Here is a 13,637-nt window from a genome sequence, read left to right as displayed (position 1 = left end):
CATAATACATTCAGAACACACACAGACAAACCAACGACCAAATAAAAGGCCTTACAAAGATGGAAGGAATTAAGAAAAATACTAGAAATAACAATCAATCACAACAAAGCATGCTAACAACTTAATTATTACTCGAATAAAATAGAAAAGCAAAGAAAAACTTACCGAAAAATGTCCAAACAAAATTGACCCAAGTCTGACTCAACTTTGACCATTTGAGGCCGAACAAACTTTAATCAGGGTGTTCTCACATGAGAACACCTTGATTAAGGTCTAATAGACCTCAAACCCCTGTTAAGACCGGCCGGATTCCAAGGTTATTCGTGTTCTAGGTTTTGGATCTTCAGATCTGGTTTTTTAGGAGTTGTGGGTAGATTCGGACCAAACCAAGCCTGGTTTGGTCACGAGGGAGGTCAGGGGAGTGTCTGGTACAAAGATGGTGAGGTTTGGTGTAGGTCAGAGTTCGACTCGAATCTTCAAATGAAGATTCGAGATGAAGGAAAGTGATTCGAGGCTAGGGGGTAACAGATTCATGTTTAGGAGAGTGAGGTGGTCCTAGGGTGTTCAGAAGGGGGTCATCGGCGTTCATGCCGCCGGGTTCTGGTGAAAGGGAAATCAGGGCGGCTGCTAGGGTTTGGGAGGTTTCAGTGTTTGGTGAAGACGATGAGTGGAGGTGGGGTTCGAATAGGGGGCGTGGGGTACGATAGAAAGCTTATATACGATCTAGGGGTTTAGATCCTGGCCGTTGGATCAAATGAGATCTATGGCCAGGATCTATTCACTTAGGGAAGACGGTGTCGTTTTGGGTTTGATAGTGGGTGAGACCGGGTAAGGCTGGATTGGGTCAAAGTTTGACGGGTTTAGGGGGAAAGGCCTGGGTCTGTTGGATCAAGGGGTTGGACGGCTTAGATTAATTTGCCTGAAACGACGTCGTTGAAGGGAAGTGATCAACCTGATCAGGACCGTTTGTTTGAGTCAGATCAACGGTTCTGATAAGGACGCTGATACGGCGTCGTTTGAATCAGTGTTTGGGCAGGCCTGACTTGGACTGGGTCCTTGTGTGCCGGTTTTGGGCCTATTTTTTGTTTCATTTCTTGGGCCCAAATCACTCTTTTCTTTGTTCTCTTATTTTAAAACAAAAATGAAATAACAAAATAAATAATAAAACAAATGAAATTAAAACAAACAACAATGTAACACTTCAACACAATTATCACACCAAATTAAAATGTTTAAGTAAGTTAAATCACAACCTAAAACGAACGATGCATATATATATATTTTTTTTGAATTTTCTTTCAATGACCGAATTACGGTTTGATTACCATGACAGACATACTTTGTATTTTGATTGGTAAGATCAAATGCAACTTGGGACGAACCACAAATGACTAGCAGTACAGGTCATGAAAAATTGAAAATTTGTACAGCGAGGTCACTGGTCACTATTTTTGTTTTCTTTTGGAGTGATTGTCCGTGAGGCAAAAATCACGTGCTTACAACGATAAAGTCATATTCTTTGCCAATGATTAGATCATCTTTACAAATGATTGGGTTCCCCTTTATATAATAGGGGAACCCTAAAATAGGGTATATTTCTATTTACAGTAAGTAATTTTATCGGTGACAGCTGTATAACCGCCTACTACGGATTTGTACAAATTTGTCCCGGAGTTTACGTCATGATTTAGAAGACGTGGCAGGAATCTTGCTTATTCTATTACAAACTCGTAACGGCATTATCTCGAGGCCGGTCACGTTTGGCCTCGATATTTATCGGACACTCTGATCTTCGAAGCCTCCCATCGGGCTCGCTCCTGGTAAATCTCAATCTCACTCCCGAAGTGACCTTCGAGCTCACGAAATCGGGTAGCCCCAATTTCTACCATATACAGATAGTCCCCGCATTTCTTAGAGTATAACGATAAGAAACGAATTGAGTTCTTGATTTTTACCCCGATTTGCCACGACATCATCATTGTGACGCTAGCGACTAAGGAAACGAAAGCTTGGAAGCTGGCTTTTCTCGAGGAAAACTCCGATAACCTTTAGCGAGTTCGATGACCGACAAGATTCTGAGGGTGAAGACACTTCTGCCAATAAGGACCGTGCTTAGGTTTCGTTCTCTTAGTAATTTTTTGCTTTTGAGGTTGATCGGCCCTTGCGAGGAACTCTTGATCGTGACCAATAACTCCTTGTAAAAAGGTTTATACAAAAGCCCCTTTTCCTTCCATGGATTCTGAATCTGATACCCTTTTTCAAAGCGCCTTAGCATAAAATTCCTTTTGAATGCCCAAAGTTTGAAATGGTAATGACCGATAATAAGTTCTATCCTCGAACGTTTCTGATCAATGGTCCCCGAATGACCTTTCGAACTTGAATTTAAGTAGCTCTTAGGTTCAATGGTCAATGAGGTAAGGTAGCTCTTGGGCTTGATAGTTGAGTGAGTGCACGCTCGAACTTGAAATGAAAATATCCCTTAGGCCTTGTGGCCAAGTGAGGATTTGCTCAAACTCGAAGTAAAGATAGCCCATAGGCTTTATGGATAGTCCCCGAGTGAGGGTTTGCTTGAACTCGGATTAAGACAGCCCTTGGGCTTTTATGATCGAGTGAGGACTTGCTCGAACTCGAAATAGAGTTAGCCCTTAGGCTTCATAGATAATCCTCGAGTGAGAATTTTCTCAAACTCGGGTAGCCCTTGGGCTTAGTAGTCGAGTGAGTACTTGCTCGAACTCAAAATAGCCCTTAGGCTGTGTAGTCGATGGAGGATTTGCTCGAACTCGAAGTAAAGTTAGCCTTTAGGCTTTTTTATATTGACCATTAGGCTCTTTTAGGTTGGCCCTTAGGCTTTTTTATATCGGGCTAATTTGGCCTCTAAAGCAGCTATAATTTTTCCCTTTTGGGCTAAAAGACTTAGTGAAATTTTTTTTATGCCTTACCATGTGTTTTTTGTATCCGTTGGATTTTTTCGAGGGTTCAATCGATAAGAACCCGTTCGTGTTAATGCCTCTTGAGGCATTTTTGAAGATTGATGTTATCAAAGCCTTTAAATTATTCGAGGGCTGATTTTATCAAAGCCCTTTTTGCTTTTGCCGAGGGTAGCCGAGTTTATCGGTTTTTCGAAGTATTAGAAGGCCTTTAATTTATGGTGGAAGTTGGACGTCTCTGAGCCGCATTATTTCGGCCGTAGCCTTTTATATGAACGTAGTCTTTATTATGGTTGTAGCCTTTAATATGGTCGTAGCCTTTGATATGACCGTAGTCTTTAATATGGTCATAGCCTTAGGGTATGTCTCTTGGACTTGTTTCCCGATAACCTTTCAGACTTGTTCGAAAGGTTAGTCCCAGAGTATGATGGCCTTGGCCTTTGCGTCGAGGGATGCCTCTTGTAGGTCTTATAAATTCGAGTTCAGGTAGTCAAATGTGTTGATTGTCGATTACGGTCCCCAAGTATTCAAGGTGTATTTGCGTCTTGGCCCTTGAGCCGTTTCTCGTGGAATCACAAATATGATGTTCGTATAGTAGCAAGTTTCTTTGATACACAAAGTGTTTTGATATAGAAAAAATGCTTCTTTGGATAATTGGTACATGCGTGCATGTTTCACCATCGGGGCTCGACTATTCTATACGGACACAGTTCATCTGACCCTTTGGCCCATTACAAAGTGCTCCTATCGAGACCCGATGTCCCGAAGTGATTTCCTTGCAGCAAAGTAGACATTCGAGGGTAATTCCCTTCAGTACTCGAGCTTATTGTAGGGAACTTCGGATACCGTTGAATTGCTCTAAGTTAACACGACAACGGTTGCCTCGTTAAAAACCTCACCGAAAAAACCCATTTGGGACAAAAACTGGCCTGGGGAAAAAAGGGTTCAACGCGTGCTTTAAGGTCCAAAGTTTCATGCCGATCCTTGTCGAAAACCTACAAGTGTTAGTCGAAAAAAAATAGAAAGGATTGGACTAGGGCTGTACCTTTATTCGGATGTTGGATATTTAACATGATCTTCCTCGGCATCAACCCCACGTGAATTTTTACTTTGATTATTTCTCCTCTCATTCCGTGCAATGCTTTGTCCGGACCCGCTCCATCTACGATCTGCGTTATACGGTTGATATCGATCTCTATTCAACCTCGACTCTCGATCGACGTCTCTTTTGATCCTACCCATGGGACTGCTAGGATAAACGGACCTCGAAGGAGTCCCCAGTTGATCATCCTCGACTCTATTCTTCGACTTGTACCGATTATGTACGTCGGCCCAAGTGACAGCTGGGTACTTGAGTAAACTTTGCTTCAACTGATGTGAAACTATAGAACTCCGAGTGTTGAAACCTTGAGTGAAAGCTTGAACAACCCAGTCATCGGTGACCGGAGGCAAATCCATTCTCTCTGCTTGGAACCGAGATACAAATTTTCTGAGCATCTCGTTATCTTTCTGCCTTATCTTGAAAAGGTCTGACTTCCTCGTTACAATTTTAATGGCTCCGGCGTGTGCTTTAACAAAAGAATCTACAAGCATAGGAAACGAATCAATAGAATTAGGGGGCAAGTCGTGATACCATATTAAGGCACCCTTGGACAGAGTCTCCCTGAACTTCTTCAGCAGTACAGATTCAATTTCGTTATCTTCCAAGTCATTACCTTTGATGGTGCATGTATATGAGGTGACGTGTTCATTCGGATCAGTCGTCCCGTTATACTTGGGAATCTCGGGCGTACGGAACTTCTTGGGGATTGGCTTTGGAGCCATATTAGGGGGAATGGTCTTTGCACGAACTTTTTAGAATCTAGTCCTTCTAAGATCGAGGTGCCCCTAGTATTTGATCAACACGGGAGTTATAGGTCTTCACTTTTTTGTCATTATCCTCGATCTTCTTTTCCCCGGACTCGATTCTCTTGGCGAGTTCCTCGAGCATCCTCATGATTGTGGGGTCTGTCCTCGAGCCATTACCGTTTGATCTATCCGGCACCGGCTCAGTATGTCGAGTGTTCCCTGGTTCGATCACACTTGGAGTTTTATTTTGACTTTGAAGTTGAGCGATGGAGATCTGTTGAGCTTGCAGCATCTCGAATATCACTTGGAGGCTGATTCCCCCATCTCCCATTCCTTGTGCTCCTTGGCCACCAGATCGGGTTTCCCTGCGTACACTCCCTCCGGGGTCTGTGCCTAAATCCGTGTTTAGAGCAATGTGTGAACTAACATCAAATGGTTCAATATTTGGCACTTCCCCAGGGTTTATTGGTGGTACATCGACCCCTATATTGTTGTTTTCTCCAAGACCTTCGTTGTAATGAACAGGTGCGTTTTGTGAACTAGACATGTTTCAGCCTGAGAATCAAAAATTCTTGACAAGAAAAAGTGTAAAAATAACGTGTGTTATAAGAATCAGTAATGAAATAATCACTATCATCTTTATCCCCACGGTGGGCGCCAAATATTTTACCTCGAAAATACGAGTAACAATTAAATTTGATTTGTGGCTTTAAAGATATGTGATTTAGTTCAATACCAATTAATAATCGAGAAATATGATGTAGAAATAAAAGAAATAAGTGAACCAAACCAATGTTACCTAGCAGTGGTGACCTCGAGCTTAGTAGCCACGAGATGAACTAAGAGCAATAAAGCAAGAACAATAAATGTATAGGACAATTCTGATGAACAACAAGAGAGAAAAGTATGGCAGTATATTCTTTGCCAATGATTAGATCATCTTTACAAATGATTGGGTTCCCCTTTATATAATAGGGGAACCCTAAAATAGGGTATATTTCTATTTACAGTAAGTAATTTTATCGGTGACAGCTGTATAACCGCCTACTACGGATTTGTACAAATTTGTCCCGGAGTTTACGTCATGATTTAGAAGACGTGGCAGGAATCTTGCTTATTCTGTTACAAACTCGTAACGGCATTATCTCGAGGCCGGTCATGTTTGGCCTCGATATTCATCGGACACTCTGATCTTCGAAGCCTCCCATCGAACTCACTTCTGGTGTATCTCGATCTCGCTCTCAAAGTGACATTCGAGCTCACGGAATCTGGTAGCCCCAATTTCTACCGTATACAATATCAATGGAAAACTTCCACAGAAAAGTTATCCCAATTAAAGGAGATTTCAGGGAAGTAAGTTGCCAGAGCATGGCTGATCTATGCAGGATTTGATGACAGGTATACTTTTGCTATATATACTCTTGTTGAGCCGTGTTTATTAAGAGTTTAGTTATATACTACATCATTAAATCATCTTTAACATGTTATACATTTTAAGGAGGCTTAACTATAAATAACATTTGAGTCACATGGTAGCGTAGATTTTTTTATTTTTTTTTATAATAGCAGTGTATATAACTTAATCCAAGACACTTGTCCAGTTTGTCTACATTGTCTATTATTATTATTATTATTATTATTATTTTATGCCTCTATGTATTATAATAATAATAGTATTATTATTAAAAAAAATTGAAAAAAATAAGATAGCAAATATTTCTTACTCTATCATATTAGCTGGTGTAATATTATTGGATCTGCAATTAAGAAACTATATGAGAATAGAATTGGTTACCATTATATATCATGTTTACCCCTAAAAAGTATTTTTGGCAAGTAGTCATGCTAACACACACTGCCCCATAAATAAAACTTGATAAATTAACGTTTTCCAAATCCGTAAATTCCACCAAAATAAAAGAACTTCTTACTTACCCCAAATTAGCTTGATACAATGTTAAAAATCAAACAGAAGTCTGTTTCTAAGGCCAACAGCCATCTATATATATACTATATTAAATGTACGGGGTCTTTAGAAAAATGTCATTCACTTTTTTTTACCCTTCAAAAATAAAGTACACACTAGATAAAATAGTCATGTAACTATTTTCCTAATATTTAGGATTTCAAAATCACCTAAATTTTCTATATTATCTTTTTCCTTGTTTAAACTACATAATACCATATTTATAAAAGAAATACTAGCAAAATCAAAGTAGGAAACTAGCGTGTACTTAGAAATCCTATAAGGTTTAGTAGTATTGTCTTTGTTATAGAACTATTGCCGGTTAATTCTTTTGAATTTTACTATTATAGTAAAATAAAAGAAAACTAATTAAAAGATAATAAGTAGGAAGCAAATTAGAACTCCTTATTCTTTTTTTCTCTTAATAAGTATAAGATGCTACTCTTGTAGTGTGAATGTTTCAAAGGTTATCACTATCAACTTTACAAATTAGATTATTTATCATAAATATTAACTCAACCATAATTATTTTTTAGACTTTGTAATTTCAAGTTTACGACTATTGAAGTCTCCTATACGCCATAAACCAAATCTATAAACACATTAAGACAGGTAAAAATATTATCTATAACGAAGTTTACAAATAACAAAACTATATTTGAAAATAATATAATTATAGTAATAATAACTCTAATGTACTTTACAAATTTTGTCGAACTTTTGCATGTTAAAACACAAATCCAATCAGATAAGTGAAGCATAAATAAAATACTGAAATTTATATATCAAATTATACGAATAATCATATGAATTTTGTAAGAAATTTAAGAATGAAATAATCGCAAAATACGTATTGTAAATAAGTTGTCATTTTTTTCTTGCATTTAGTCACCCAAATGACGATGCCTCACTATATTTTTTATATTAAATTATTTAGTGTAAGATATTAATTCAATCTTAGTCATTTTTTAGACTTTACATTGTTAATGTTAATTTTTTCGAACCTGTAAGACCAACCTTTTTATTCTCTTTTGTGTTTTGTTTTTTGTATTAGGCCATTAAAATAATAATAATTTTTATAACACCACATACGTCCTCATAAATGACAATAAAACATCTAAAAACTTATGTCGAAATGGCTTCTGCATTTATTGAACTAACTAAATGGGAACGACATTCAACATTTTCAAGAATATTTTTTTTATATTTTATTATATAATTTATATTAGACAAATACATAGTCTGATAATATTTACATAATGTTTTAAAAACTATGTACTCATTAATATAGGTACACGTGCAACGCACATACCGTAAAGTTAGTTATTATAAAAGCACGAATATTTAGAAGCTAAATGTTGAGTGATAAAAATATCCTCGAAACATCAACCGACTTTTTTTCCCTAAAAATTAAACTTTTCTTTCATGAAACAATTTAATATTGGATACAATTGTCATATAGGATAAAAACGCAGTCCTTCGGTTAAGGACAATTCTATGCCACATCGGATACAAAGATAGAGTAACCTATATTGAATAGGTTACAAAGCAAAGAACTAACACCCTGTTTGGATCATTGTTTCCCATCGTTTTATAATGTATTGTATTGTATCGTATTGTTTATGAATAAAATATTTGGATAGATTGTTTGTTTGTTATTGTTAAATAATATTTTACTGTTTGGTTTGACTGTATCATACTGTACTGTAACTGATAAGTTAACTAAAATACCCTCAATTGTTTAAATATTAAATTTATCAAAAATTATGCATACAAATAATTTTAAAAAACAAAACAGAAGAAGGCAAAACACCTTAAGAAAGCAGAACAGAGGAGCGAGACAGAAGAGGCAAAACAAAGGAGCATAGTTAATTAGAATCGAGTTAAAAACAAATTAGGAGAAAATATAAAACAGAAGGCGTTAAAACACCTTTAACATTGGCGACAAAAGTTCTAGAAAAAAAAAGTAGGTTATAGGTTGGAGATTTGGAGTTAAAATAGAAAAAAAAGGTAAAGGGTAAAATAGAATTGTAAAGAGTTTGTTGGTCGGCTATTTAAATTAGGAATTTTTACCTCCTATAGCAAAGGTTAACACCTTATTTATTTTAAATAAATACCATTTAAAAAAATTATATTCTATAGATACCTTTTAATGTTTATAGCAAAATATCTAATTTTGGTTACCTCCTACCCCTAAGCCACTAAATACGCTATTTAGTTACACTATTTTCTTTCTCTTTCTATTTTGATACATCTCATTCTCTTCCCCCATCCCATTAAAATTTCCGCTCTCCTCCTCCTTCTAACGACATCTTCTCTTTGATTCACTTTATCTAGGGTTTTTGATTGCTCTAGGTTTTGGTTTTTGTAGTGTAATTTTTCCTGAGTATATATTTTCTTCTTTGATCGTTTTTAGGGTCTTTTAATTGTTCTATCGGGCTACGATTTTATTCCCCTAGTGCTTTCTGTCCTTCTGAGGGGTGAAAGCGAGATTGAATGCTCTAAGCTGAGTGTAAGGGTAAGGTCGAGATAGTCTTGACAATTCATCTACCTTGTTTGTGAGGTACCTTCTTTGGTTTTTAGTATTTGAATTCTTCTATTAATTCAATTACCTCTAGCAATCAAAAACCCTAGATCAAGAAGAATAAGGATATGGTCAAATTCAAGGTTCGCTGCTCCAAGTACCTCTACATATTCTGTGTGTCCGACTTTGAGAAGGCCGACAAGTTGAAGTAGTCACTTCCTCCAGGTTTGAGTGTGCAAGATCTTTGAAGATGGAAGGACTACTTGGCTACAAGGCGAAAATTAGGGTTTGTTCTTGAGCAAAAACGACGGAGTTTGGGACTGAGCAACTTGATTTTCTGTTAATATATTTCAATGTATTTTCAACGTATCACGCTGTATTTTTATGTATTTCATTGTATTCATTATCTTTTTTTTTCATTGTAATTCAATGTATCTCGTTGTATTCCGTGTATTTCATTGTCTTCACTGTCTTTTTTTTTCAATGTATTTCAATGTATCCCGCTGTATTCTATGTATTCATATATTTTTTAATTAATATAATTTATGTATTTAGATGTATTATATAATTTCTCTGAAGATTGCTATGTTGTAGGGATTTTTTTTAGTTGAGAATCTTTTTTATAACCGGAAATACAAATTATATAATTGAGTTTGTCGAGTTATATTAGAAGTCTATTATGTTAATTGATACACTTTCCGTTTAAAAACAGTGTAATCCCCTTTTTCACGCCATGAATACAGTCAAATACAGTAATCTGTCCAGCTGTAATCCCATGTTTCACGCCATGAATACAGTCGAATACATTCGAATACAACAACTGATTCGCTGGGCTTCTCTGATTCACGCTTATTTTTGCTACTGTATTCATGAATACAATAGCTTAAATACATCAAATACATCGTATAACCACAGAAAAGATATTTATAATCCGTAATGTAGCAAATAGTATCTATAGATGGCTAATTACTACTAAAAGATAGTGCTTTATAAAAATTTCTCAAAGAAAAATAGGAAACAATCCCACCACACCAAATCGGTTATTTCAAAAAAAGGAGACTTTTCATTGTTCCTGAACAATAGGTTTAACAATACAATACAACTAATTTTAATGAAACAATCAAAACAAATATTTTTTGAATAACAATACAATACGATACAACGGGGAACAACCATCCAAACAAACTGTAAGCTCCAAACGGTTTGAAATTTCATAATTCTGTTCTACTTCAAATTATTTCCTCATAGTTATTATTTGATATATTGGATAGAATCATAATATTAAGGAGCTCTTCCTACAATTATGACTTTGAAACTAACTAAAATTATGATAATTAAAAATTGTGATATGTGATGAAAATTTAAAAACTGCATATAAGTAGGACTTAATAATTACTAATAAAAACCTAGCTAAAAATCAAAGAAAGGACGTGTCTTTCCGACTAATGCAGATTTTAAAAACACCTGTCATTCTTTAAAATTGGACCAATTATATTTTCAGATCAAAATGAAATTTCTTCACGAAAATTGGACCATTATATTTCCAGATCAAAATGTAATTTCTTTACATCACAGTCGGTCCCTTTAAGTCATAACACAGTTAAATTTTAAATTATTTTTTGAAAAAGTTATTTCATACCAGATAGAATTATAGTACTTAGGACTGCCTAATATTATGGTTCTACTATACTATGGTGTAGTTAATTATCCGCAGGTAATATTTCATATTGTTAAAGAAAGAGAACCTACAACTATTAAAACTTTTTCTCGTGCACGTATTTATATCCTTGTGAAGAATAACCAAACACAAACTGATTTCGTATAAGAAGATGTTTGCCACCTGATTAACTCTACAAAAAAGCTCAATAAAAACTGATTACTCGACTATTACAAGTTAGGTAATCTTTTACCTTTTTTTTTTTTTAAAAAAAATATTGTATATGCTTTAATCAAATTTACAATTTAATAGTATAACTTTGGGACACTGATGATAAGCAATAATTGCGTATTTTAGTCGATTATTATATTCCAATTCATTGCACTTCAATTGAGTTTGAGCTTTAATTGCTAGTGTTTTGCACTAATTGTGTGTTTTATGTCTTGTAAGAGTGATTCTGTCACGACCCAATTTCATTATAGGTCGTGATGGCGCCCAACACCATTGTGAGGCAAGCCAACGCGGAAATAGTAATAAGTTCTAGGTTTACTTTACTAAAACAGTTGCAGCAATTTCTGAATTTGAATTTAAAACAAGTGATAATTAGTAACGTACAAAAATAATTATACAACCCCAAAAGAATAGTCTACCAATGTGTGTGCCAAGACCTGGTGTCACAAGTATATGGGCATCTAGTAGAATATACAAAAGAATAAATCTATCCTACTGTCTGAAATAGAATAGACAGCCAGAAGCAAAGAGAGACTCCATCATGTTGCTGAACGGCATAGGAAGGGAGCAGCTCATCGTGGAATCTAGGACTATGATCAAGAATGCGCACCAGACTGGTAGCCAAATGTACCTGCCTCAGATCCTGCACAATTAAGTACAGAAGCATAGTATGAGTACATAAACAATATGTACCCAGTAAGTATCCCGTCTAATCTCGAAGAAGTAGAGACGAGAGGTCGACTTGATACTTACTAGGGTCAAATAATATAAGAAAGTGTTATGCTAAGCATGGATGTCACAAATAAATAACAATTTATAGCAAGAAGTGATAGGTCATGTCCTAGATAATATCACAGCTAGCCATTTACATTTCAGAGCATCTAACAAAGTAAGTCATGAATAAGATTTCACATAGATATCATGCGCACATTATGCCGAGGTCGTATGGCCCGGTTCAACAGAATAAAAACTATGCACTGCTAGAGGGTCGAATGGCGCGAACCATTGATGCATCTATTTCTACCGAGGCAATCGGCTCGATCAACAAATATCGATTATCATCAAGAAGGTGCATAAAGGCGCATTTATATTCAAATAATTCATACAAATGTTCAAGCAAATGCATACGTCCACATATGTTAGAAAGGAGACTTACCTCGCTCCAAAGCGTACTTCCAATACCAAGAACGTGCTCAAACCCTCAATTTGGAGCCGAACGATCCAAAACTAATTCAACGAGGTAGGAACTAGTTAATACAAGCTCACAAGATCGCATTCTAACCATTACAGTAATTTCCCAAAACACAAGTTTCCTAAAATCCGACCCCGAGCCCACGCGCCCGGATTCCGAAATTTTTCGAAAAAGGTTATTCTTTATAACCTAAGGATCAATAATATATGATTTCTACTTCATTCCATAACAATTTCGTGGTTAAATCTAAATTTTATCAAAGCCCTAGGTTTTGCTCTAATCCCATGATTTTTCCTTAATTTTTGTGTGTTAATCTACCCAAGGTTCAAGTATTAAACTAGAAATAAGTAGGATGAACTACCTCAAGATGCTCGGTGGAATCTCTCTCTTAGAAAGCTCCCAAATCGCCCAAACAAAGGTGGAAATGTGTCAAAAATGACACTTTCCCGTATTAAATGAAGGCACTGCCTTCAGCGATTTCCACACCTGCGGTTAGGGGACTGCATCTGCGGTCTTGCTTCTGCGAGAGGGGCCCCGCATCTGTGGAATTGGTTCAGGCAGGCTGGGGCCGCTTCTGCGGTCTTGGAGCCGCTCCTACGTAGACGCTTCTGCAGAGAAGGAGCCGCATCTGCGGTTCTTGGGCTCCTCCCCTTGGCCGCTTCTGCGATGAGTCGACCGTACCTGCGGCTGACCAACCGTAGGTGCAGTTATGACAGATAGCTGGAGCTTCAGCTCCTTGCCAATTTTTTCAACTTCACTCGAGCCTCGTCCCATTGATGCTCGGGGCCCCCGGGCCCCGCCTGAACATACCGACAAGTTTAAAATCATAAAATGGACTCGTTCAAACCCTTGGAACGCCCGAAACAACGCCAAATCTATGAATCACTCCCTAAAACCAATTGAATCAAACTTATGAACTTCAAGTTCTTCAATTTACTTCTAACGCACCGAAATGTACTTATTCTACTCGGATTGACACTAAATTTGACGTGTAAGTCTTAAATGTTATATTGGACCTGTACCGGGCTCCGGAACCAACATACGAGCCCGATACCAACATGATCAAGCATTAATCAATTTCATTAAATCCTTAGAATTTCAGTTTAATAATTTTTAACAAAAATTCATTACTCGGGCTAGGAACCTCGGAATTTGATTCCGGGCAGGTCCCATATTTTTCTACGGACCTTCCGGGACAATCAAAATACAAGTCCGGGTCCGTTTACTAAAAATGTTGACCAAAGTCAAACTTAGCCTTTTAAGAAAATCTTAGGGAATCAAGTGTGCCTATT

At 36.7% G+C, this 13,637-nt stretch overlaps 1 protein-coding gene across 1 annotated transcript; it reads right to left on the bottom strand.

The window, feature by feature from the left end:
• Nucleotides 1–3,974: 3,974 nt before the first annotated feature.
• Nucleotides 3,975–4,751, bottom strand: LOC142180892 (uncharacterized). The gene has a single exon (XM_075252998.1). The coding sequence runs from the start codon at nucleotides 4,749–4,751 to the stop codon at nucleotides 3,975–3,977; it is 777 nt and encodes a 258-aa protein (XP_075109099.1).
• Between the last annotated feature and the right edge of the window lie 8,886 nt (nucleotides 4,752–13,637).

Source organism: Nicotiana tabacum, chromosome 5, assembly GCF_000715075.1.
Source record: "Nicotiana tabacum cultivar K326 chromosome 5, ASM71507v2, whole genome shotgun sequence".
NCBI classification, from domain to species: Eukaryota; Viridiplantae; Streptophyta; class Magnoliopsida; order Solanales; family Solanaceae; genus Nicotiana; species Nicotiana tabacum.
Note: the sequence above shows the minus strand (reverse complement) of the source record. Positions and strands in the feature narration are given on the sequence as shown.

Coding starts and splice junctions, on each gene's coding strand:
- LOC142180892 (XM_075252998.1), bottom strand. CDS start 4,751: ATGGCTCCAAAGCCAATCCCCAAGAAGTTCCGTACGCCCGAGATTCCC.